Source organism: Spermophilus citellus, assembly GCF_964194105.1.
Source record: "Spermophilus citellus genome assembly, chromosome: 15".
In the NCBI taxonomy this organism is placed as follows: domain Eukaryota; kingdom Metazoa; phylum Chordata; class Mammalia; order Rodentia; family Sciuridae; genus Spermophilus; species Spermophilus citellus.
In genome coordinates this window covers 19549879-19573050 of record NC_138195.1, presented here as the reverse complement: position 1 = coordinate 19573050, position 23172 = coordinate 19549879, and the positions used below count along the sequence as shown (strand labels likewise).

Sequence of the window (23172 nt, the reverse complement as noted above, 5' to 3'; positions counted from 1 at the left end):
AGCTTTCATACTATTTTGATATCTATTTATGATGGTTGGAGATTACTGGCTCTTTTTACTAGTGCATTCTAGTCTAGAAATAAGATTCCAGAGCAAATATGCTCTTTTAAAATAGATTTTATTAAGAAAAAATAATTGGTCAAAAACAGTTCAAAGAGCATTAACTGAAATTCATCCTTGTATATCAGTATTTTTCTATAGATGTAACATTCTTAACTATGTATGAGAAGAGTAATTTGGAATTTACGTGAATTTGTGGAAGAGGCAGTTGAACTAACCCAATATTCCATCTTTTGCCCACATTTTTTCAACCTCCTTAGTTAGACAAGACCATATGAGTAGGTCTGGTCAGTGGGATTTAATGGAAGCAAAAAGAAGGGTCAGTGCACAATACTTATGGTGATTTCCTTTGCTTTGGCAATTAGGAACATTCCAGATAGTGGACTTGCTGGCAGCATGGGCTGATGAGCATCTTTGTAAATCAGAGTCCCTCCCCTACTACAATCTGCATTGGACACATAGTAAGAAAATATAAACTTTAGTTGTGTTAAGTCACTGAGAGTTCAAAATTTGTTATCTTTCATCAAAATTTAGTCTATTCTGACTGACACTGAAAGTGATGTCAGAAATGGGGTGTTACTTTGCCTGTAAAGCATTCCTAATCTGAAAATCGGAAATCTGAAATGCTCCATAATCTAAAATTTTTTGAATGCTGTCATGATGCCCAAGAAGTTTTGGATTCTGAAGTATTTCAGATTATAGATTAAGAATGCTCAACTGGTAAATTCTATGAATTGTATTCTATGCAAACTGTATAAAAATATACAACTGTGGTTTAGTCATTAAACACCAGAGAAACTAATATCAAAGGTAGAAAAATGATCCAAAACATCCAATAGCAAAACAATTTATGAAACTGTCACCTGCATAACACTTGCATAACATACCTGAAGATTTAGGACAGGTGGCAAATTGAGGCTTGCCTGCTTATATAAAGAAAGTTTTATTGGAACACAACCACACTTACTCAATTCCATATCGTTTGTGGATGCTTTTATGATACAATGGCGGAATCCTTTAGCTGTGAAAGACACTATTATCTACCGAGTCTGAAATACTACCTGGACTTTATAGCAAAAGTTTGCTGACCTGTTTGAGACTGGAACATAATACTTCAATTGTTTGTGTTGGTGACTCTTGGTTACTTTTGAAAGAACTGGCCATTTTGAAAATAGAAATGAAAGGGAACTGGGTTTAGACTTTTAGGGTTTCACCACTTTGGAAAAAACTATATACTACTAGACGGCAGATAGTTAAGCAAATATTCCTGCCTGCCTGAGTTGGTTTCCTCATGCTTTTGATGAGTTCAACCACGAGACTTATTTTATTCAATGGAATGTAGAGAGAATGTGATGTTCATGAGATCTGAAGACAAGTTTAAATGTGATTTAGTGTGGCTCTTACTCATCTACCATCATGGGAAAAGGATGTCCCTTGAAAACAATCCTTCACCTAGATGCTGAGACCTGAAAGTAGAACAAACCTGAAGCTGACCCATGGTTTGGGCAGTGACACACAGTCAACCCTGCAAATGCCTGAGCAAACAATAAATGTTGTTTTAAACAGTGATATCTTGGGTTTGTTTCTATGTATCATTTTCACATAATTCTGAAAGCTGTCAAAGGAAAAAGACTGCAAAATCTTTTTCTTTTTCTCACAGCACTAAAAACTGAACCCAAGGCCTGTGCATGCTAGGCAAGCGTTCTACCACATTGCCAGTCCATGTAAAAATCTTTTAATTGATGGCAATGTCAGGAAACATTTTTGATTGGCAGAAGTGGGAAGAGCTACTAGCGTGAAATAGGCTGAGAAAGCTGAGCAGCCCCCAAGGAGAACAATCCTTCATTACTCACTTCAGATACATTCAAGGAGGTTAACAAAAGGAAAACTCTCCTACCAGGTACAGTCAGGTATCACAGAGAATAGCAGATAGGTTGTTCCTCACAGATATCAGATTTAGGGCTTAACCACAGACTATTTACCACCCCAGAGCAAGAAACCCTCACAATGCCCAGAATTTCAAATGCAACTAATTTTTTTAGTTTCCAAATGAGGTTGCTTATTGTGGTTTGACCATTTTGAGATATTTGCAGGGAGGACATGGGAGATGGATAGATAATTTGGCCATTCCAGTTCCTGTATTCCTGAACCAAAGGAAGCAATGTCTGGACTGATGTAGATACTAAACATTTTGATGGAATAGGACTTTGGGTTATCTCCATTAGAGAGGTATGGAAAAAAAGAGAACAAAGGAATGTCTGATAACCAACAGAGTAGACTGTGGAAGAGACTGGTGCCCACTGCTGTTCTAAAGTCTGTTCCCCTCATATTTTCCAATTCCCTTACAATTATGGGCAGTTCCTCCAATAGGCTCTGCACAGAAGTATATGTACCATTTCAGGTCCCAACATAGAAAAGCTAATGCATATAACCCTCTTCTGCTGTCTAGATGGTGAAGTATTATTACTCAGCTTGGGTCTTTGAGTGGCTATGTGAAAATCCACTCCCAACCCTGATTTGCACTGAACTCTTAAGGGATGGAAGATCAGTTTATTTTATCAAGCAAACTAATCACAGAACAGCAGAGAACAGGTGAATCTAGAATTAGTAGAATCGAGAGATAAGTACCAGTTCTGCCTTCAAGATTAGCTGCAATTAGTTTAATTACATTAAACTTCTTGGAAGTTGCTCCAGGAAAAGGGGCCAAACAAAAATCTGGTACAAGCAGTTTCCACAGCTTATGGTTTTTTTTTTTTTTTTTTTTTTAAAGGAAAATAGCAGCTCAAGGGGTGGTCTGCAGTAGATTCTGTGATGCCTGCTCAGATTCTTGGTACCAGTTTGAGGTACTTATTCTCTCAATTTCTAGGCATGACAGCTGTTGACAGACTTCAAGAAAATCTCTCCAGGCACTGTTCTCAACCACAGAGATCATGCTGTTCCCAGCGTAATGGGCTGGTTGGGTCACCAGCTGAGGTCTTTGAAGTGGTTGCATTCAATTCAATTTCTCCCTCTATCCATTTTTACTGCTTTATTCCCCCCCTGGGATTTTGATTCTAAAGAAACTCCCCAATAAACTTCTTCATGAATATCTCTATCCTAGAGTTTCCCACACTACCTAATCTAAGATAAATACGGTCATCATAGGTAACAGATCCCAATGTGTCTCTTCTTAGCTCAACTTTATTACATTAAGAAAGCCAGCCTCAGCAACGGCGAGGTGCCAAGCCAATGAGACCCTGTCTCTAAATAAAATACAAAATAGGACTTGGGATGTGGTTCAGTGGTCAAGTGCCCCTGAGTTCAATCCCCAGTACCAAAACAAAAAAATTTTTTTTTTCTATACTTTTGTTTTCCTAAATGTCTTCCAAAGAACAGGAGGAAATACTTCCTAACTCATTTTGAGGCCAACATCATTTTGATACCAAAGCTAGTCTAAAACATCACTAATTTGTACCCTTTTCCTATAATAAAATTAACTTAAGTTTAGCACTTTTGAAAGTCCTATGGGTCATTCCAGTAAATTCTCCAGGCTTGGGTAGGTTGTAGGGAAACAGTGAATTTGTAGCCAGTTGGTCTGAAGTGAGGATGGTCCTGGAGATCCCTGAGTTATGGCTGGCATATGAATTAAGGGAAGTCTATTATGGCCTTTATTCTCTAACTATACAGTGAGACTAACCCCAGTACAAAAGGGAACTTCTGCAATCAGAAGAAGAGCATTTATGAAAACCCCATAGCTAATATGGGGTTTTAATAGTTGCTATGGTTTGGATATGGTTTGAGTGTGCTCCCCAAGCATTCATGTGCTGAAAGCTTGATCTCTTATATGGCAATATTGAGTGGTGGAAACTGTAATTAGAGGTAGGGCTCAATGAAAGGTAATAAGGTCATCAGGACACTGCCCTAGGAAGAAATAAAAGCTGGTGTTGTGGAGGTAATTAGCTCTCAGTAGGGTAAGTTGTTAAAAAAATAAGAATACTCCACATTTAGTTCCTTCTGCACACAGTTGGTTCCCTTTTTATTTCTCTGCCATGCTGTGATCCAGTCAAGGGGGCCCATGTCAGAAGCCGAATAGATGAAGCCACCCAATCTTGGATTTCCAGTCTCCAAAAGAGTGAGTTACACTCTTCTATTAATAAGATTCAGGGGCTGGGGATGTGGCTCAAGCAGTAGCGCGCTCGCCTGGCATGCGTGCGGCCCGGGTTCGATCCTCAGCACCACATACCAACAAAGATGTTGTGTCTGCCGAGAACTAAAAAATAAATATTAAAAATTCTCTCTCTCTCTCTCTCCCTTTCTCTAAAAAAAAAAAAATAAATAAATAAATAAGATTCAGGTATTCTGATATAGCAATGGAAAATAGATGAATACAATGGTCAAACACTGAAAACTTTTCTCTTAAGATTAGAAGACAAGGTTGTCCACTTTCACTATATCTGTTCCAGCCAGAGCAGTTAAAAAAACATTCAAATTGGGATGAAGTAAAACTAGGATGCAGATGATATATGATCTTATATATAGAAAATCATTTAAAAAATCCATTAAAACAATTAAAGCTAATAAACAAATTCTGCAAAGTTGCAAACAGCAACTCTGGACAAAATAAAAGAAAAAAAAACAGCACACAAAAATCAGTTGTGTTTTTATATACTAGCAACTGATAACCTGAAAAGGAAAATAAGAACATAATTCCATTTGTAATAGCATCCTATAGAATAAAATGCCTAGGAATAAACTAAGGAGAAAGACTTATACACACTGAAAACTACAAGACAATACTAAATGAAACTAAAGGAAATTTATGTCATAGACTAAACCTTGTTCCCAAATTCTTATGAAGTCCTAAGCTCCAATGCTTACTCTATTTGGAGATAGGATATTATATGTACTTAAGATATTTTAAAATAAGTCATAGGTGTAAAGCCTCAATCCAAATGAACTGGTGTCTTTACAAGAGAGATACCAAAGCATTTTTTAGCCACATATGCTCAGAGAAAAAGCCATATGAGGACAAAGAAAGAGAAATGGCTATCTGAAAGCAAAAAAGAGACCTTATCAGAAACCAAATATTTTGTCAACCTGATTATGAACTTCATAAATGTGAAAAAACAAATTTCCACTGTTAAAGCTATCCAATATATAGTATTTTATTATGACAACATAAACAGGCTTTGAAACAACATAAGAAAATGAAAGGACATCCCATGTTCATCTATTAGAATACTAAGTATTATTATGATGACAAATTAGTATGATGATGACAAAACTTCTGAAACAATCTACATATTAAAAAAATCCTTACTTAAATTTCAATGGCCTTTTCTGCAGAAATGGAAAAGTTGATCCTCAAATTCATATTCAATCATAAGGAGCCCTAAACATTCAAAACATTATTGCCAACAAACATATGAAAATATCAGAACAAAGTTGGAGGATTCATATTTTCCCAATTCAAAACTACAAAGTTATAGTGATCCAAATAATGTGCTGGTGTTATGGTCAGACACAAAGACCAATGAAATGGAACTGTTAAGTCCAGAAATCAAACTATGTATCTTGTGGTCAACTGGTTTTTACCAAGGGTGCCAAGACCATTCATTGGGGGAAAGAAAAGTTTCTTTAACAAATGGAGCTGGGACAACTGGACTCCCACATGTGGAAAAATGATGTTGGTCCTTTATCTTATACCACATATAACAATGAACTAAAAATGATCAAAGGCCTATGTAAGAGCTAAGTAGAAAAGTTTTATAGACATAAGGCTGAATCTTTATAAATGGAGTCTTATATATTGCACCAAAAATACATAAAAAACAACAAAAAAATTGTTGGAAATGAAAAACTTTAACACAGTAATGAATACCATCAAAATGAAAAGCCAAGCCATGGAATGGGAGAAAATACTTACAAATTGTATGTCTCATAAAGGCTTACTATATCAAGTACATAAAGAACTTCTAAAACAATAACAAAAAGACAAATAACTCAATTAAAATACAAGCAAAAGGGCTTAAACACACATTTCTCTAAAGAAGATACAAAAACTGCCAACAAACATATGAAAAGATGCTTGACATCTGTTATGGCTTGAATCCAGAATGTCCCCCCAAAGGCTCATCTGTTGAAAGCATGGTCCCCAATGCAGTGAGGTTCAGAGGTGGGGCTTTGAGGTAATGATTAGGTCATGAGGCTTAGACCTCATTAACTTTGATTAATCAACTGAGAGCTGAATGGATAACTGGGAGATGGAGCCTAGTCAGAGGAACTAGGTCACTGGAGGCATATCCTGGAAGGGTTTATTTTCTCCCCAGTACCTTCCTTGCCCTCTCTGCTTCCTGCTGCCATGAACTGAACAGATTTTCTCTGTCATACCCTTCTGCCATAATGTTCTACCTCATCTCAGATCCAGAGCAATGAGGATGACAAACCATAGACTGAATCTTCTGAAACTGTGAAGCCAAAAATAAACCTTTCCTTCTCTAAGTCGTTCTTGCCCAGTATTTCATTCACAGTTACAAAAAGCTGACTAACTACAACATCATTAATCACTAAGGAAATGCAAACCAAAATCACAAAAAAATTACTTCGTATCCACTATGGAGACTAGATGCAAAAAGTTAGACAACAAGTATTGGCAAGGTTGTAAAAAAGTTGGAATCTTTGTATACTGCTGCTGGAAATGTAAAATGATATAACTGTTTTGGAAAACAGTTTGATGGTTCCTCAAAAAAAAAAAAAAATCAACCACAGAATTCCATATGACCCAGCAATTCCATTTTCTAAGGCATACATACCCAGAAGAACTGTAGTCAGATATTCAAACAAATACTTGCACATCAACAGTCACAGCAGAACTACCTGTAATAGCTCAATGGTAGAAATAACCCAAATCTCCACCAATTGATGAATAGATAAGTGAAATGTAGTATATATAAAATATTATTCAGTCATAAAAAGGATTGAAGTACTGATACATGTTACAACATGGACAAATCTTGAAACTATTATGCTAAATGAAAGAAGCCACACACAGAAGATCATATATCATATGATTCCATTCATATGAAATAGAACAAGTAAATCTACAGACACAGAAAGTGAATCAGTATGATTGTGGGTGCTAGAGAGTCAGTAATGTCAAATGACTACTTACGGGACACAGGGATTTTTCTTTTGTAGTGATAAAAATATTTTAGTTTTGATATAGGTGGTGTTTGCACAATATTGTAAATGGCTTAAATATCACTGAACTGTACACTTTAAAATGGTTCATTTTGGTTATGTAAATTTCAGCTCAATGATTTAAAAAAGAAATATGGTGATAATTTTTTCTACTAACCCGATGAATAATTCCAGCAGAATGAAGGTGCTTGATTCCACACAGCATCTGATAGAGAAGGTAGGACATTCTTTCATGATCTAGTTCCATCTGAATCACTTGGCAAAGATTTGCATCCATGAGCTCCATGACTATGTAACTTCATGGGTGGAAAAAGATGACAGCTAAAGTGTATAGCAACAATCTAAGAATAATGTACTAATAAAGTTTTGAACTAACTAAAGTTTTAATCGTCACACTTACACATCTTGAAATTCTTCTAGGGATTTCTGTGGTGTGAAAACATTCAAAAGTCCAATTATCTGTGGTAAAAACAAAGAGAGAAAAAATTAGAAACTACTTTCTACTTCATTTGGGAACTACAAATACCTGGGTTAAAAAAACAAATACAACATCAGTTTAAAATCTTTCAAGTTTTGTGTTTTAAGTTCAAGAAATCTCATTTATATATTAAAGTTTTTATGGCCAGGAATTGGGAGGCAATGATTAACAGACAGCACAGAAGATAATTAGGACACTGAAAATATTCTGTATGATACTAAAAAAGTATATATATATATCATTATACATTTATTCAAACCCATAACTATACTACACCAAGAGTGAACCCTAGGGGTAGGGATGTAGCTCAGTGGTATGTGCTTTCCTAGCTAGCATGAGGCCTTGGGTTTATTCCCAGGGCCACAAAAAACAAACAAAAAACCAAAGTGAAAACCCTAATGTAAACTACAGACTGAGTAATAAATAATGTATTAATGTAGGTTCATCAATTAAACAAAAGTACCAGTTTGGTGGGGGATGCTGATTTAGGGGAATGCTATCATGTGGAGGGGCAGGTTATAAATGAGACCTCTCTGTATTTTCCTCTCAATTTTGCTGTAAACGTAAAAGTGTTCTAAAACAGTCTTTAAAAAGAACAAAAACTTTACAAATAGAAGAGTTTCACATCACTCATTCCATTTATGAACACTCTAACAAGTTCTTATGTTATACAAACTTCTACATAATTTGTTACCAAATCTTAAACACCTTCTAGCTTTTTATTCAACTCAATATTTCTGTATAATCTCAGAAGGGTTTCCTTAGACCAATTCTTATTTTTTTCTTTTCAATACTGAGGGTTGAAGCTAGAGTGCTCCACAACTGAACTCCTTTTATATTTTGAAACAGAGTCTAGCCAAGTTGCCCATGCTGGCCTTGAACTTCATATTTTCCCAGTTTTCTTCATTTCCAGTTAAATCCAATGGTTCATTCAAAGGTATACTCTCCTTTCCACTACTGTCTTCAAGCCCTCTTGTTTCTGTCTACCCTTTCCCTAAATGATATTATTATCTATGTAACTTTTCCAAACTTCTATGTGGATAATTCCCAAATAAGCATGAAAAGTCTTTGCTTAGCATCATGAGTTTCATATACACATAGTCCCTTATGTGGACTTCTCACAAATAATATAAAATTGAATTCATTTTATTCCTACCAAACTCCTTAATTTTCCAGGATGCCCTCCCTTTTACAAGAGAAAATTCAGAGTGATTCTTCTTTTTTTTTTTTTTTCCTCAGAGGAAAACATGTTTTATTATTTTATATACATATGTTATACACACACACACACACACATATACAGATGTATTTTTTAATCTTTATCTGTACCATAGCACATATCTGAAAGAATGTTGTCTGTTGTACGTCATTCTATACCCTCAATCTCTTTTTCTACATTCCCTGTACTATTATACAGGTTAAAGAGTTTAAAATCTTATGTCTAATACTAGTATTACAGGCTGAATCTGTGTGTGTCCCCCTGAAATTCACAGATGGAGCCCTCACTCCCAATGTGATGTTATATGAAGATAGGGAATTTGAGTTAATTAGGTTTATATTAGGTCATGAATGTGTGGCACTCATAATGAGAATAGGTCATGTAAGAAGAACAAAATCTGGCATGGTGGTGCTTACCTGTAATCCCAGCTACTTGGGAGGTAGAGAAAAGAGAATCACAAGTTTAAGTCCTGCCTGAGCAACTTAGTGAGACCCTGTCTCAAAATAAATTTTTACGAAAGGCTAGGGATGTAGCTCGGTGATAGAGCACCCCTGAGTTCTCTATTAAAAAAAGAAAAAATTTAAAAAAGAAAAGAAAAAAAAAGATGAACAGAATAAAATTTGTCTTTCTCCACCCATGCATTAAGGAAAGGTCATGTGAAGATACAGTGAGAAATTGGCCAATTGCAAGTCAGGAAGAGCACCTTCACAAGGAACCAAGTAAGCCAGCACCTTGATCTTGGACTTCCCAGCCTCTGGAATTGTGAGAACTAAATCTGTTGTTTAAGCCCTCTCGTCTATGGTACTTTGTTATGGAAGCCTGAGTTAACAATGGTTTTCTGCAAACCCAGCTACCACTTTATTCACTTTATTTCCTGTAATATGGTAAAAGAAAGATCCGATCATATTACTTACCTCCTCAAAAACTTTAAGCCAACAAATAAATTCCAAAAACCCATGCTAGAGTATCACCTCATTCAGTAGTATTAAATTTGATAATATACCCAAACTAAATTCATTTCAAGAATGTCATTTTTAAAAGCCTTTAATATTTTTAAGCATACTATTCTAAACTACACTTGTCATTTACCAACTGAACTTAATTGTCTTCAACATGGATTTCTTTGATAGAGTCTGACAACCCCTAATCCCTATCAGAGTTGACTATTCTCTCTACTCTGTCTCTAGTTATCCTCTATGCTGTCATGGCATCCAACATACAGTACTGTAATTTCATTTTTACAACAGCTTCATCCAGACCATACAGGATCCTTGTAAGAAAGATGTGTGGCTTATTTACTTTTATTGCCTTGTACATAGCAATGTACCTGACACATTTAAAAATGTTTGCTAACAATTTAGGGACAGGAAAGTTTTTTTAGATATGAGGGCAGAATCTATGTTATTCATCTCTGCATTAAGCTCTGTCTATAGAAAGCACTTAAACATCTTGTTCAGTGGATCAATTCAGAAAAATAAAATTCAAACAAAGTACAGGTTTTTTTTTTAAGATGAGGGAAGCCATAATAATAAAATATCAGATACTCTAAATAAATTCAAGTTTCACAACCAGCTGAATTCCATCTGGACTTTAGTAAAACTGTTCTCACTAATATTTGGGAAATATGAGGGTAAAAGAGAGATGTTAAAAGATTTAAGGCATACAGAGGCACAAATGAAGCCAGTGGTTGCTTAGAGCTGGGGGGCATGGAAGATAGGGGATCAACAGCTAAAGGATACAGTGTTTCTTTTTAAATTTTTTAATATTCATTTTTAGTTGTAATTGGACACAATATCTTTATTTTATTTATTTATTTTTATGTGGTGCTGAGGATCGAAACCAGGGCTTTGCATATATTAGGCAAGTGCTCTACCGCTGAGCCACAACCCCAGCCCTACAGTGTTTCTTTTTGAGGTGATAAAAATATTCTGGAACTAACTGTGGTGATATCACTCATATCAGTGGGTATATATATTAAACTGTATACTTGAAATGGGATAATTATATGGTATGTAAATTATATCTCAATTAAGCTACCATAAATGAGATTTTATAAAACAACCCCTCCTCGAGAGGGGGAAATAAAGGAAATTATATCAATCATAGACTGGCCAAACAAAAGTCTAGGATTGATTAATGGGTTATACAGGACTAACTGAAAGAAGTAGTAATTACAAGGAACAAATAACAATTCATCTAGAAGCACTGTTTCCTTCTGGGGGGGAGATGGGAGAGAGAACAAAGAACAACAGCAATAAATGAGAGAAGTGCAACTAAATACAGTATGTGAAGACTTCAAAAAGGTATACATGAAAATGTCTCTAAGAACAACATCTATATAAATAAGATGAAGAATTAGAGTTGGCTGTTTCTGGAAAACGTAATTTTTGCAATCTACCCCAAGGTACCTATGAAGATATCCTGAGCAAAACTGGGAAGTAAAGCCAATAAATGATAAAGCCAAAACAAAGAAAAAAAGCAAACTCTATTTAAATTTGCCAAAATCAAAAAGAGAAAAATAAAAATAAAAGGGGATGGATGAGACCCACTAACGGGCCTTTGACTTATTAGCCAATGGTGACATGCTTTTCAAACAGGATATAATGTCTGCAGTAAAGGGGAGATAACTTGCCTCAGCTCCTATCAGAGGATTCTATCAAAAATCTAGAACTGTGTGTGCTAGACGACTTATCAAAGTGTGTTTTCAGGTAAGTAATCAAGTTAAAAAAGAAACTCAAAACCCTCTTGAAAAGGGCAGAAAAACCCAGAGATACTTAGAGAATAATGAAGAGAACATCTGTGTAGAACATAAAAGTGTTTGAGACATGACATTCCCAAAACATCCATCTATCAGGGAGTAGAAAAGAACAGTCAGCATTCCTGGCTGACTATATTTAGTTTTAAATTCCTTCACTGAACAAAATAAGTGTTGAACACTGTGTGCCTCTCCTGCTAGAGGGCTAATTTTGAGACACATGTGCTATTTAGTAGAAGGAAATATCTTTCCTTGCAGTCACCCAGGCTTGGGAGAAAGGAGAAACTGGGCTCCTCTCCATAGGAAAAACTAAGATGCTCCCACAGCCCTCATTGTGAAACTGAGTCCACAGGCTACAAGAGGTACAAGAAGCATTATCCAAGGTTAGGAGGCCACTAGCAAAACTCTGATGACCAACATGTCTGGCTCATACCTGGAAATAGAATGGCTACCACAATTACCTTCCTGTCCATGACTAACTTTAACTCTATCCAGCCCTTTTTATGCCACTTCTCCTTTCTTGGGGGGACCCTTTCCTACAACAATCCAATTTTCATTCCATCTTTTACCTAAGTTTACTCTTTCTGAAAGCCTTCCCATTAATTAAGGCTCACAGATTTCTCTATTGAGATTTTAGAATTTATTGACCATCTATATCAACTGACAGTTAAAATACTCATGCTTTGTGATATTTGATATTTAACTTTACATTATTTGTTTTGCCTTCAAACACGTTTCTCAAATAAGGAGGCTTAATGTCCACGCGTTCCCCAACTTGGAGATAAACTTTTAACTCCAATATAATGTGGTGAATTGTATTATTTGCCATTAGAAAGTATCATACTTATTATATCATATCAGCTCCTTTGGACAATCACCACAAAATGTCTCCAGTGAAGTGCTTTCAGTTTAGTGCTTCATAAAACTGTCCCTTGCACAATTTCCTCTTAGTTATTTCCTCTCAGTTTGGAGTGTTCATTCCACAAAAGAACTATAAAAATATCAGAGTGCGTAAAGTAATTCAAAAAAGTACAACTGTCCTCAAAATGAGTAAAAGTTACATCATTAGGAAGTATAAATAGAAATCTTTTTCTAATTCCCTTTAAATATTTTCAAAAAATTTCTGCTACAGTGCTTTGTAACCACTGGCTACCCTCAACATAAAATGATCAGTAAATACTTACATCACTAAAGAGGTGTGAGTGATGTGGTGAGAAATGATTTGCACTTCTAACCTGTACAATTAAGGGAAGATCCAGTATCAAAATAAAATTTGAATAATTTCATCTCTGTACTAAGGCTACTATTTTTGAAATGTCAGCTTTATAGAGAATAAGCAGCAAAATAAGAAATAAAACTTAAATAATATTCTTCTAAATTTCAGAAGTCATTTTCTTTTGATATCACTTAATAAAGTTGGGTAAAAAATTCACCCTGTGGGGCTGGGGTTTCGGCTCAGTGGTAGAGCACTCGCCTTGCATGTGTGAAGCACTGGGTTTGATCTTCAGCACCACTTTAAAATAAATAAATAAATAATTAATTAAAAGTATCATGTCCATCTACAACTTAAATATTAAAAAAAAATCATCCTGTGAATATATATTCCCTTTAAACAATGTTTCAATTCGGAATAATTTAAACTCTCTATAAAGTCTTTCATATTCGTGTATTCATAAACAAATCTTGATTTCATCTATATTTAACAAATCTAAATTATTCACTTACATTTTTATGATTAACACATTTCATAAGAACTAGTTCTCTGTAGGCCCGCTTAGCATGAGTTTGATTCTGAAATGGCCGGCTTAGCTTCTTGATTGCAACATTTCTTTCAAGAATGGCATCATAAGCTGCACTGTAACAAGAAATTCAAAAACAAAAAAGTAAAAACCTGTAAAACTGAATTTATGAAACACTCATGCAGATTCCTCAATTCCTCCAAAAATAGGTGGAAATGGATCACTCTTCAGTCTGTAATGCTCAACATGTGTCTTCTATACTTATGACAATATATTCCACAGCAAATAACAATCATTTTTTAAAATAATAATGTATCCAAGGAGGCAATGGATTGAAAAGACAGACACCCTGCTGGTTCGTTGTCTGCCTCCAAGATACACTTAGCCCAGGGTTGGCACTATGAATACATAAATGCTTTATAGATATTTAGGTCTGCTAAGATAGCTTAAAGCCTAAAGGAATCATTCACTCTCCAAACAGATCAAAGAAAGTCAGGATAAACATGAATTCTACTCAAAATGTTTGCTGAAGAATTCTACATAAACCCATTACTTCCATCCTTTCAGTCACAGGACAATCAATAAATATAGAAGTGTGTATATAAAATATCAAAATTTGTTTTGAAAAAGCCTTAACATTTTATTTTAGAGAATCTAAAAAATCAAGGTGTTTACAAATATGAATGCTAAATTTGAAAACATCAGAAGCTGCTTCATAACTGGGACATACACATCGCAACATATACATTACTCTTCATTTCTTCCTTTACCCCTTGATGCTGACCATATGACATCTATTGGTATATGAAAGGTTTGAGAATAAGAAACACAAATAAGGTAATCTGTCTTTATGTTATTGAATTTTATGACTGAAAGTTCTTTAAAAATGTGGATTCATCTCTACCTAAGGAGGATCAGCAGTTAAGTAACTGGTTCAAGGTTAGTCAAAAAGTTAAAAATAAAGCTGAGGCTAGAAGATAAAGACATGAAGGTCTGGGTTGTGGCTCAGTGATAAAGCACTTGTCTGATATGTGTGAAGCACTGGGTTCAATACTCAGCACTACATAAAAATAAATATATAAAATAAAGGTATTGTGTCCATCTACAACTAAAAAAATTTTTTTAAAAAAGACATGAGGCTGTGCATTTCATACTGAACCACTTAACATATCATAAAAGTCTACTTCTATTTAAATGTATTTGGAAAGCCAGTTCATTACTGATGGTTTTCACCTGATTAAACACTTTGTAACTCTCTCTTCATATCTATTTGGTATTTGTTATAGAACTATATAGATTATGACATTGTACTACATTTATATCTCTACATTCTGTATATATAATAACGATTGCATATAATGATTATAATGAATATATATTGCACATAATGACTGCATATCATATACATATCAAAATAAACATAAATATAACTCTTATTTTAAAAGTACTATATTTATAGATATGTGCTGCCCAAATTAAAAAAAAAAACAATATCAAGGGTCATGAAAAATTGTTAGAAATGTATCTTCACTTAATAAAGATTTTATTATTTATTTATTTATTTTAAAGAACTTATTTTTTTTTATTTGTTTTACTTAGTTACACATGTCAGTACAGTGATCTTGACATATCATACATTTGAATCAGATGGGATATAATTTCTCATTTTTCTGAGTGTACAGACTGCAGAATCACATTGGTCATGCAGTTACATTTACACACACAGTAATAATGTCTGTTTCATTCTACTATCCTTCCTAATAAAGATTTTATTTTAAATTCATTCCTATTAATTTGCTTTAGCAGATAGTAAATTACTATCTGCTAAAGCAAAGGAATATTTCAAACTATTAAAGTTTGAAAGTATCTTAATGGATTCCACTATTTTATAACCAAGGAAATTAGATTTTTAATTGTTGATTTTTCAGTGTGCACAAATCAGAAAACACCTGGCCCCAATCCATACCCATAAACCTTACTATTAATGTTTTATCAAATTAGGTTCTTCAGTTGATCCTGACAGTAACACAATGAGTTTTGAAATTTTTGTATTTAATCTATTTCATAATAATATTTTATAAAATAATTACTTTAAGTGACAATTTTAAGACATTCATTCCTTAGGATAAGGTGGCTAAAGGGACTTAAGGTCCTTTCCAAAGCATTTTTAATTCTGATACACAAATTTCAAAGTGCACTTACCTGAGGATAAGTGAAGGAACTTAACACTAAACATTATTTAATAATTTTTCTAAATTATATAGGATAATGCTCAAAAATAGCTCTATAAATTAATTGAGAAAAAAGGCTTAAAACTGTTAATTTGCCAAGAGACACAAAACCAAAGTAAATCAAAGACCTTGAATCTGAACCAATAGCTGACTTTCTAAATTCTAAATACTGACTGTAAATATTTTTTTAAATTTAATTTGTGGCTGGTAGGTCAATGTCAGTTGATTAAAATGTCAGCCAGCTAGGACTGGGGCTGTAGCTCAGTGGCACAGCGCTTGCCTAGCATGCGTGAGGCACTGGGTTCGATCCTCAGCACCACATAAAAATAAAGATATTGTGTCCATCTACAACTAATATATATATATATATATATATATATATATATATATATATATATTTAAAAAGAATAAATAAAGGCATTATGTCCATCTACAAGTACAAAAAATTAAAAAAATGTCAGCCAGTTAATGGAGTTTATAAAATGACCCCAATTTCTATAATTTTTGATATCATAAATTACTTCAATAAAGAGAATGTCTTTTCATTACACAAATTAGTTAGATTTAAGTTTTTACCAGAATTACCCTGGATTTTTTTTTTTTTGTTTTAAAGAAATGATTTATAGGTAAACCAACCTTCCTCTTCTGAGAGGTAAATAAAATCCTTGATGTTTATGCATGATTTTACCTTTTCTACATATAGCATGCACCCAAAATACATGGCATTGTTTTGAATATTTTAAAGTATAGGTAAATGGTGCAAAACTATGTATATTCTACATCTTGCTTTTAAAATCAACTCTATATTTCTTATATTATCTTTGCTTATACATAGAGCTCCGGTTCACTTTAAATGTTGTATAGTATTACATTCTATGATTATATCACAATTTTTAATTCTCCTATTGACAGACTTGATGCTGTTTTCAATTTCTGCTATTATAAATGATGCTGCAAACAACAGATCTATGTATGTCTCTATATACATGTGCAAGAGTTTTTCTAAGAACCTGGAAGAAGTGCCAAATCATAAAAACTCCTGATTTTTAAAATGGATTTCAAAACAAATTTGGTTCATGAAGAGACAATAAAGATATACTGGAGTGTGTGTTAGAATTCCCAATAACACCAGCTTATTATACTAACAGTGATTTTGAATCATTAGTAAAACTATCCCAAAGAATGTTTTGCGTTTCAGATTATAAGAAATTATGCTGATCTGTAAAGCCTGGGTCTTTTGTAGAAATTGGCTTGTAAATCAGTTTTAAAGATACATGAGTTTTGAAATGTGTACACTGGGGTATCAGATGACTTCCATTCCCCAGTTGTAAAATAAGATTTCTGAAATTCCAGAGTTTCATTTTGGTGTGTGAGTGATGATTAAGTGAGGTTTCATATTAAATAATTAGCTATGGAAATAGATGTACACATGGAATTAACAAACATGCCACTTATTATTTAAAGATAGCAACTCATATGAGGCAAGTTGATTCTTTGATTCATTTTTGGAAGTAAGACTTACCAAACTATTCCTTGAGCTCCGGAGCCTATAGGTTTTAAATTCTGATACCGTTTCAGGACTGTGAACGTAGAATCTCCAATTTCTACACTATAAAAATTGTTGTCCCGCTTGCTTCTGCTCATGATGGCAAGAAATTAATTTAATGGCTTCATCCAAAAATTCACCAAGAGGCTACAAAATGAAACAAAACATGATCTTAACAAAATGAACCTGTTTAATCTTAAAATTCCAACTCTTCTTTATATTGACTGGTATTAACACAGACTGCTATGTCATGTTTGAAGAATTGCTTCATTAAAAAACAAACTAAGAAAAACTACCACAGGGTCTTGGTTAGCATATGCCATACTGAAAAATGACTTATAGCTTTTTTTAAAAAAAACTTTTATGAGCATAAATAATTTCTCTAGAAGTCACTGGTATAAATACATACTTAAGTTACAGAAGACTAAACAAAGTAAATGGTTATAATTAAACTTGCTCTAAAAGTCATTTTCAAGCTGGGCAAGGTGACCCATGCCTGTAATTCTTGCGACCTGGTAGGCTGAGGAAGAAGGATCTCAAGTTCAAAGCTAGCCTCAAGGCCATAAGTAACTTAGCAAGGCCCTGTGCTCAAAATAAAAAAAATAAAAGAGCTGGAGATGTGGCTCAGTGGTTAAGTACCCCTTGGCTCAATCCCTGGTATGTATAAACAAACAAACAAATAACACCTTCATAACTAAAAATTTAATGTGTTTACATATTAGAGTACTGAAATCATTTTTTGTGAGAAATCACTAAACTTTCATTAAAAAAAAAATTAACCATATCATTTTTAGTGCAAAGTGGAAATCCAAGCTAAAGTTGTTTAGCACATGTGGTACCTGCCTAACAAACAAGTTGCTTTCACTATGTCAGATCTTCTGACTCCCAAGAGCTACAACCTGGTATAATTCATATGCTGAGGCTATAATGTTGAAAAGATGAGAAGCAGGGTAGAGAAGAGAGATGCATTAGTATACAAGACAAAACAATTCTGTTCTAACTTGTTTGGAGGATCAAAAGTACTATATAAGTTCTGACAACAGTTCTTTACCATCTATCAAATTAAGTCAGGGTATCTTTTTCTACTCGATTGTATAAACTGGAGACTGACAAACTAGCATCTCTTCACTACTAGATAACATTAGTTTATTCCAAAATGTGCATGCTGGATATGGTGGCACACACCTGCAGTCATAGAACTGAGAAGGCTAGGGTGAGGGTTGGCCATCCAGGAAGGGGAGGGGGGAAGCAAAATGCACGTAAGACAATTTTTACCTACTATCCACCATCCCAATAAATCATGAAACCAGTTAGGTCTAAACAATTATTTCCGTGTATGTGTATGGTTATAAGACAATGCTAACACAAAAATATGATTAAATGACACAGCATCAATACTGTTTTCACATTCCAGAAGAAGGTTAAATAGGCCTCTACCCGAGCACTCAAATTGGCTGCAGCTTAGATTTCTTAAGCCTAGTTGCTGGATGGAGTAGAGTGTTATTCCTCTCTTGAACATTAGATCAGGAAAGGAAGGGGTATTGTGTGATGCTTCGTGGGAGCTGACTTACTGTTATAAAGCAGACAACAAAAGGCTGTATTTTGGAGTTTCTCAACTGGCTGGAAATCAAGGAGCCCACCCCAGAGCAGTTTTCCCTTTCTGCTAAAGAATAACAGCAAGGAAGGGTTTCTCTTTATTCCCAGAATGGGATGACACAACAACAGGATGGCGATCCATGGTGCCAGCTCCCCATTTATCTGCGGCAGTGCCCATATGAAGTCTGAACAAAATCACAGCTGAACATTTATAGTCATCAACTTCTAGAATAATGTAGCAAAGCTAAGTAGAAAGCCTCAGCCAGCAGTGCCCTTGGCAGAAGCTAAGAATGCCGCTCCTAAGAAAAACAGACAGAGAACTCTTTATTCACTGTAATATTTACTAGAGTACCTAACTCAAGCACTAACAACACTAGTAATCAGCATCTAGCTCCTCCTAGGATTTGCAGATATAACAATAAAAGAGAACTTAAGCTAATTATTACTTAATCATAACTAAAGTTGTGATAATGGCAACCTAAGGGCAGGATTCCACAGAAACCTGTGCTAGTATAGGCTCTGGACAAACGAATCCCTCCAACAAAATGATATTTAAGTGAGATCTGAACAATGACTATGAGAAAAGGGAGCTTTCTAGGCAGAAGAAATAACACATAAAAAGGCTCTAAAAAATTCACCAACTCTAACTGTACAATTTAATAAGTTGTGATAACTGTATACAACATTGTAACCAACAAAATCATGATATAGAACATTCCCATCATCTTAAATATTCTCTATATGGTCAATTTCTGCCCCACCCCACTGTCCTTGCCCCCCTGTCACCACTTAACTCCTTAGTTGTGCTTTTTCTAGATTTTCACATAAATGAAATTATATGACATGCAACTGGTGTTTTGCTTTTTCCACTTGCCATGTTTTTGAGATTCATCCATGCTTCATCCTTTTTACTACTAAGTAGTATTCTATTGTGTGGGTACACTATGGGGCCGATTATACTGCTTCTAGTTTGGGGGTTATGATAAATGATACTAATACTAACACCTGCAGTTTTTTAAAACATTTATCTTGGGAGAATATGGAGTGGGACTGTTGAGTTCTATGTTTAACTTATAAACTGCCAAACTGTCTTCCAAAGTGGTGATACCATTTTTTCATTTTCACCAGCAATGTATGAGAGTTCAAGCTGTTCTACATTGTAATTATCATATAATTTTATCTGTATTAGTATACAGGGGTATTTCATTATGGTTTACATTCACATTTTCTTTTCTTTCTGAACCCAGGGATACTTATCACTGATCCACATCAATAGTTCATCTTATTTTTTTGAGACACGGTCTTGCACTAAGTTGCTCAGACCCTTGTTAAGTTGCTGAGGCTGCCTTTGAATTTGTGATTCTACTGCCTCAGCCTCTCAGATCACTGGGTTCGCAGGTGTGTGCCACTGTGCCCAGCCTACATTCACATTTGCTAAGAAGTAATAATGCTGAGCATATGTTCATAGGCATTCATATATCTTTGCTGTTTTAGTAGTTATTCACAGTTCTTTTTCCCATTATAAAAATACTATTGTTTTCTTGTTTGAGTTGTAATATTTATTCTTATGTTCTGGATATAATCCTTTATCAGATGTTATAAATATTTTTTCCCAGTCTGTGACTTACCTTATATTTTTTAAGTGTCATTTTAAAAAATTTTATTTATTTATTTATTTTTGGTACTAGAGATTGAGCCCAGGGGTGTTCTGCCACTGAACCACATCCCCAACTCAATTTTTTTGGTTTCAGACAATATCTCACTAAGTTGCTTAGGGCCTCACTCAATTGCTGAGGTTGGCCTTGAATTTGCAATCCTCTTGCCTTAGCCTACTGAGTTGCTGAGATTACAGGTGTGTGCCACCACACCTGGCACATTTTTAAACTTTATCTTGAAATAATTTTAGATCCACACATAAGTTATAAAAATAGTAGAGTTCCTGAGAACCCTTCACAGGAGTACCCAGTTCTTTACAGGTTGATCATCCCAGATCTGAAAATCTAAAATCCAAAATTTTCTTAAAAGTTATGAATTTTGAGGCATCCGGATTAGGTATACTCAACCTGTATAACAACAATTTTGAGTTTTCTGATTCATGAACATGGTGCTTGTTTCTGCTTACTTGGTTCTTTAAGTTTTCTCAGCAACATTCTATAATTTCCAAGACACAGAGGCTTTACAAAATTGTGTTCAATTTCTCTGAAAGTATTTGAATATGTTAATATAAACATGTTTACTTTATTTATATTTATAATGTGAGTATACAGAAATACAATTAACTTTTCTATCACTACTTTGTACCAAGCTCGGTTATTCATCTTACTTGCCCCAGCTTCTGTGGATTCTTTTGAAATTTTTCTACATTCATAAGTAGTTTCTACATTCATAACTAGTTTCTTAAAATGTTAAGTTTCATATTTTTTAAGTGTCATTTTAAAAAATTTGATTTATTCATTTATTTTTGGTACTGGAGATTGAGCCCAGGGGGTGTTCTGCCACTGAACCACTGATTTGAGAGCCATATTTTATAACATAATATATTTTTCTTATCCCACTAAACTAGATATCATTTCAATACAATGACAAATATTTAAGTGGTGAAAGCAAGCCATGGTTCCATTGTTCCTGATCTTAGGGAGAAAACATATAGTCTTTCACTGCTAAGCAAGATATATGCTATAGGAGTATACTAATTGTACTTTAACAGTTTGAGAAAGTTCCCTTCAAGTTCTAGTTTACTAAAAATTTTTATCACTAATGGGTGTTGAACTCTGTCAAATAATTTTTCTTATATATAGTTTTTCTTAGTTGGATCATGTGACTGATGATTATCATTGACTGATTTTCAAACATTAAATCAATCTTGCATTCCTGGAATGACTACCACTTGGTCATTAAGTATTTTCCTTTTTATATACTGATTAAGCTGGCTAAAATTCCAATGAAGGATTTTCCATTTATTTTTATGGGAGATGTTAGATATTAGTTTTTCTTTATAGCAGGGTAAAAACTAAGTCAGAATTTTCCTGTTTTTTTTTCCCCAAAACTGTACCGAACTGATTAGTTCATCCTTAAATGTTTCACAACATTTAAGGACCATGACCTCCAGTATAGGTATTAAACCCAGGAGCCTTTTTATTTTTTATTTTGAGTCAAGGTCTTGCAAAATTGCCCAGGCTGGCTCAGACTTGTGATCTTCCTGCTTTGGCCTCCAGAACAGATAGAATTATAGCTGTCTGCCACCATGCCTGATTTAGGATAGGTTTTTCTTGGAGGGACGGTTTTAATTACATATTTAAATTCTTTTTTTTTTTTCTTTTTTTTTTTAATTTTTAATATTTATTTTTTAGTTCTCGGCGGACACAACATCTTTGTTGGTATGTGGTGCTGAGGATCGAACCCAGGCCGCACGCATTCCAGGCGAGCGTGCTACCGCTTGAGCCACATCCCCAGCCCTTTAAATTCTTTTATACTAATAGTGTTATTCAGGTTACCTATTTCTTCCTAAATGAGCTTTGAGAATTTTCAAAGAAATTATCTTACATAAGTTGTCTAAAGAATCTGTGGTCATATTCCTATTTCATTACCATTACTATAAAACGTAATTACATCTTATTTTTCTAATCAATTGGGCTAGAATTTTATCATTATTATTGATCTTGCTGCATTCGATTTTCTTTTATTGTATTGCACTACTTTATTTCATTGGTTTCTAGTCTTTATTTCCTTCATTTTGCTTGTTTTGGGATTCTAATTTCTTAAATGTTAAGTTTCAGAGTACTGATTTGAGAGCCATATTTTATAATATAAGCATTTAATACTATAATTTACCTTTCACCACCACTATAGCTTCATCTTACAAGATCATCCATAAGTTATTTAAAAATCATATCTGTATTTCTAAGAATAAAAGCAAGTATTTATAGAGAGTTTCCTTTATGAAGGGTCCCTTTTCAAGTGCTTTATAAATACTAACTTTTTAATCCTTACAACAGCTCATAATAGTTTCTAGTTCTTTATGGCTAGAGGGTAAATCTAGTCCCTGTTACTCCATCTTTACTGGAAGAATAGGTCCCACATTCTCCTTTTGTCTGATGTTTTCTTATATTAAGACAGACATACAGTTTTTCCATCTTACAGATGATGAAATTAAATATTAGGTAAATTGTCTATGGTTACACAGTTTGTAGGGGTGGAATGAGGATTTGAGTCCTTCATAATTACACTATATTGAGTCCAAAATCTAACAGAGTTTAGTGGTAAAGAGGATATGGAAGAAGAGAAGTTATAAGTCTTAAACATGTATCTGGGATCTGTCCAAAACATTAAATTGGAAATATCAAGTTGGTAACTAGATACAGAATTAGAC

At 34.2% G+C, this 23172-nt stretch overlaps 1 protein-coding gene across 4 annotated transcripts in view; it reads right to left on the bottom strand.

Annotated features, from left to right (window-relative positions):
- The window catches only part of MAPK8 (mitogen-activated protein kinase 8), a 132473-nt gene that overhangs the window by 23795 nt on the left and 85506 nt on the right, over positions 1–23172 (bottom strand). For all 4 annotated transcript variants that reach the window (XM_081267488.1, XM_081267489.1, XM_081267487.1 and 1 more), the window contains 4 exons: positions 17184–17354; positions 13417–13546; positions 7640–7698; positions 7397–7535 (listed from right to left, as the gene is read on the bottom strand). In XM_081267488.1, the coding sequence (XP_081123614.1) occupies positions 7397–7535; positions 7640–7698; positions 13417–13546; positions 17184–17305 (450 nt within the window). In that variant the 5' untranslated portion in view covers positions 17306–17354. The remainder of the gene's footprint in view (positions 1–7396; positions 7536–7639; positions 7699–13416; positions 13547–17183; positions 17355–23172) is intronic.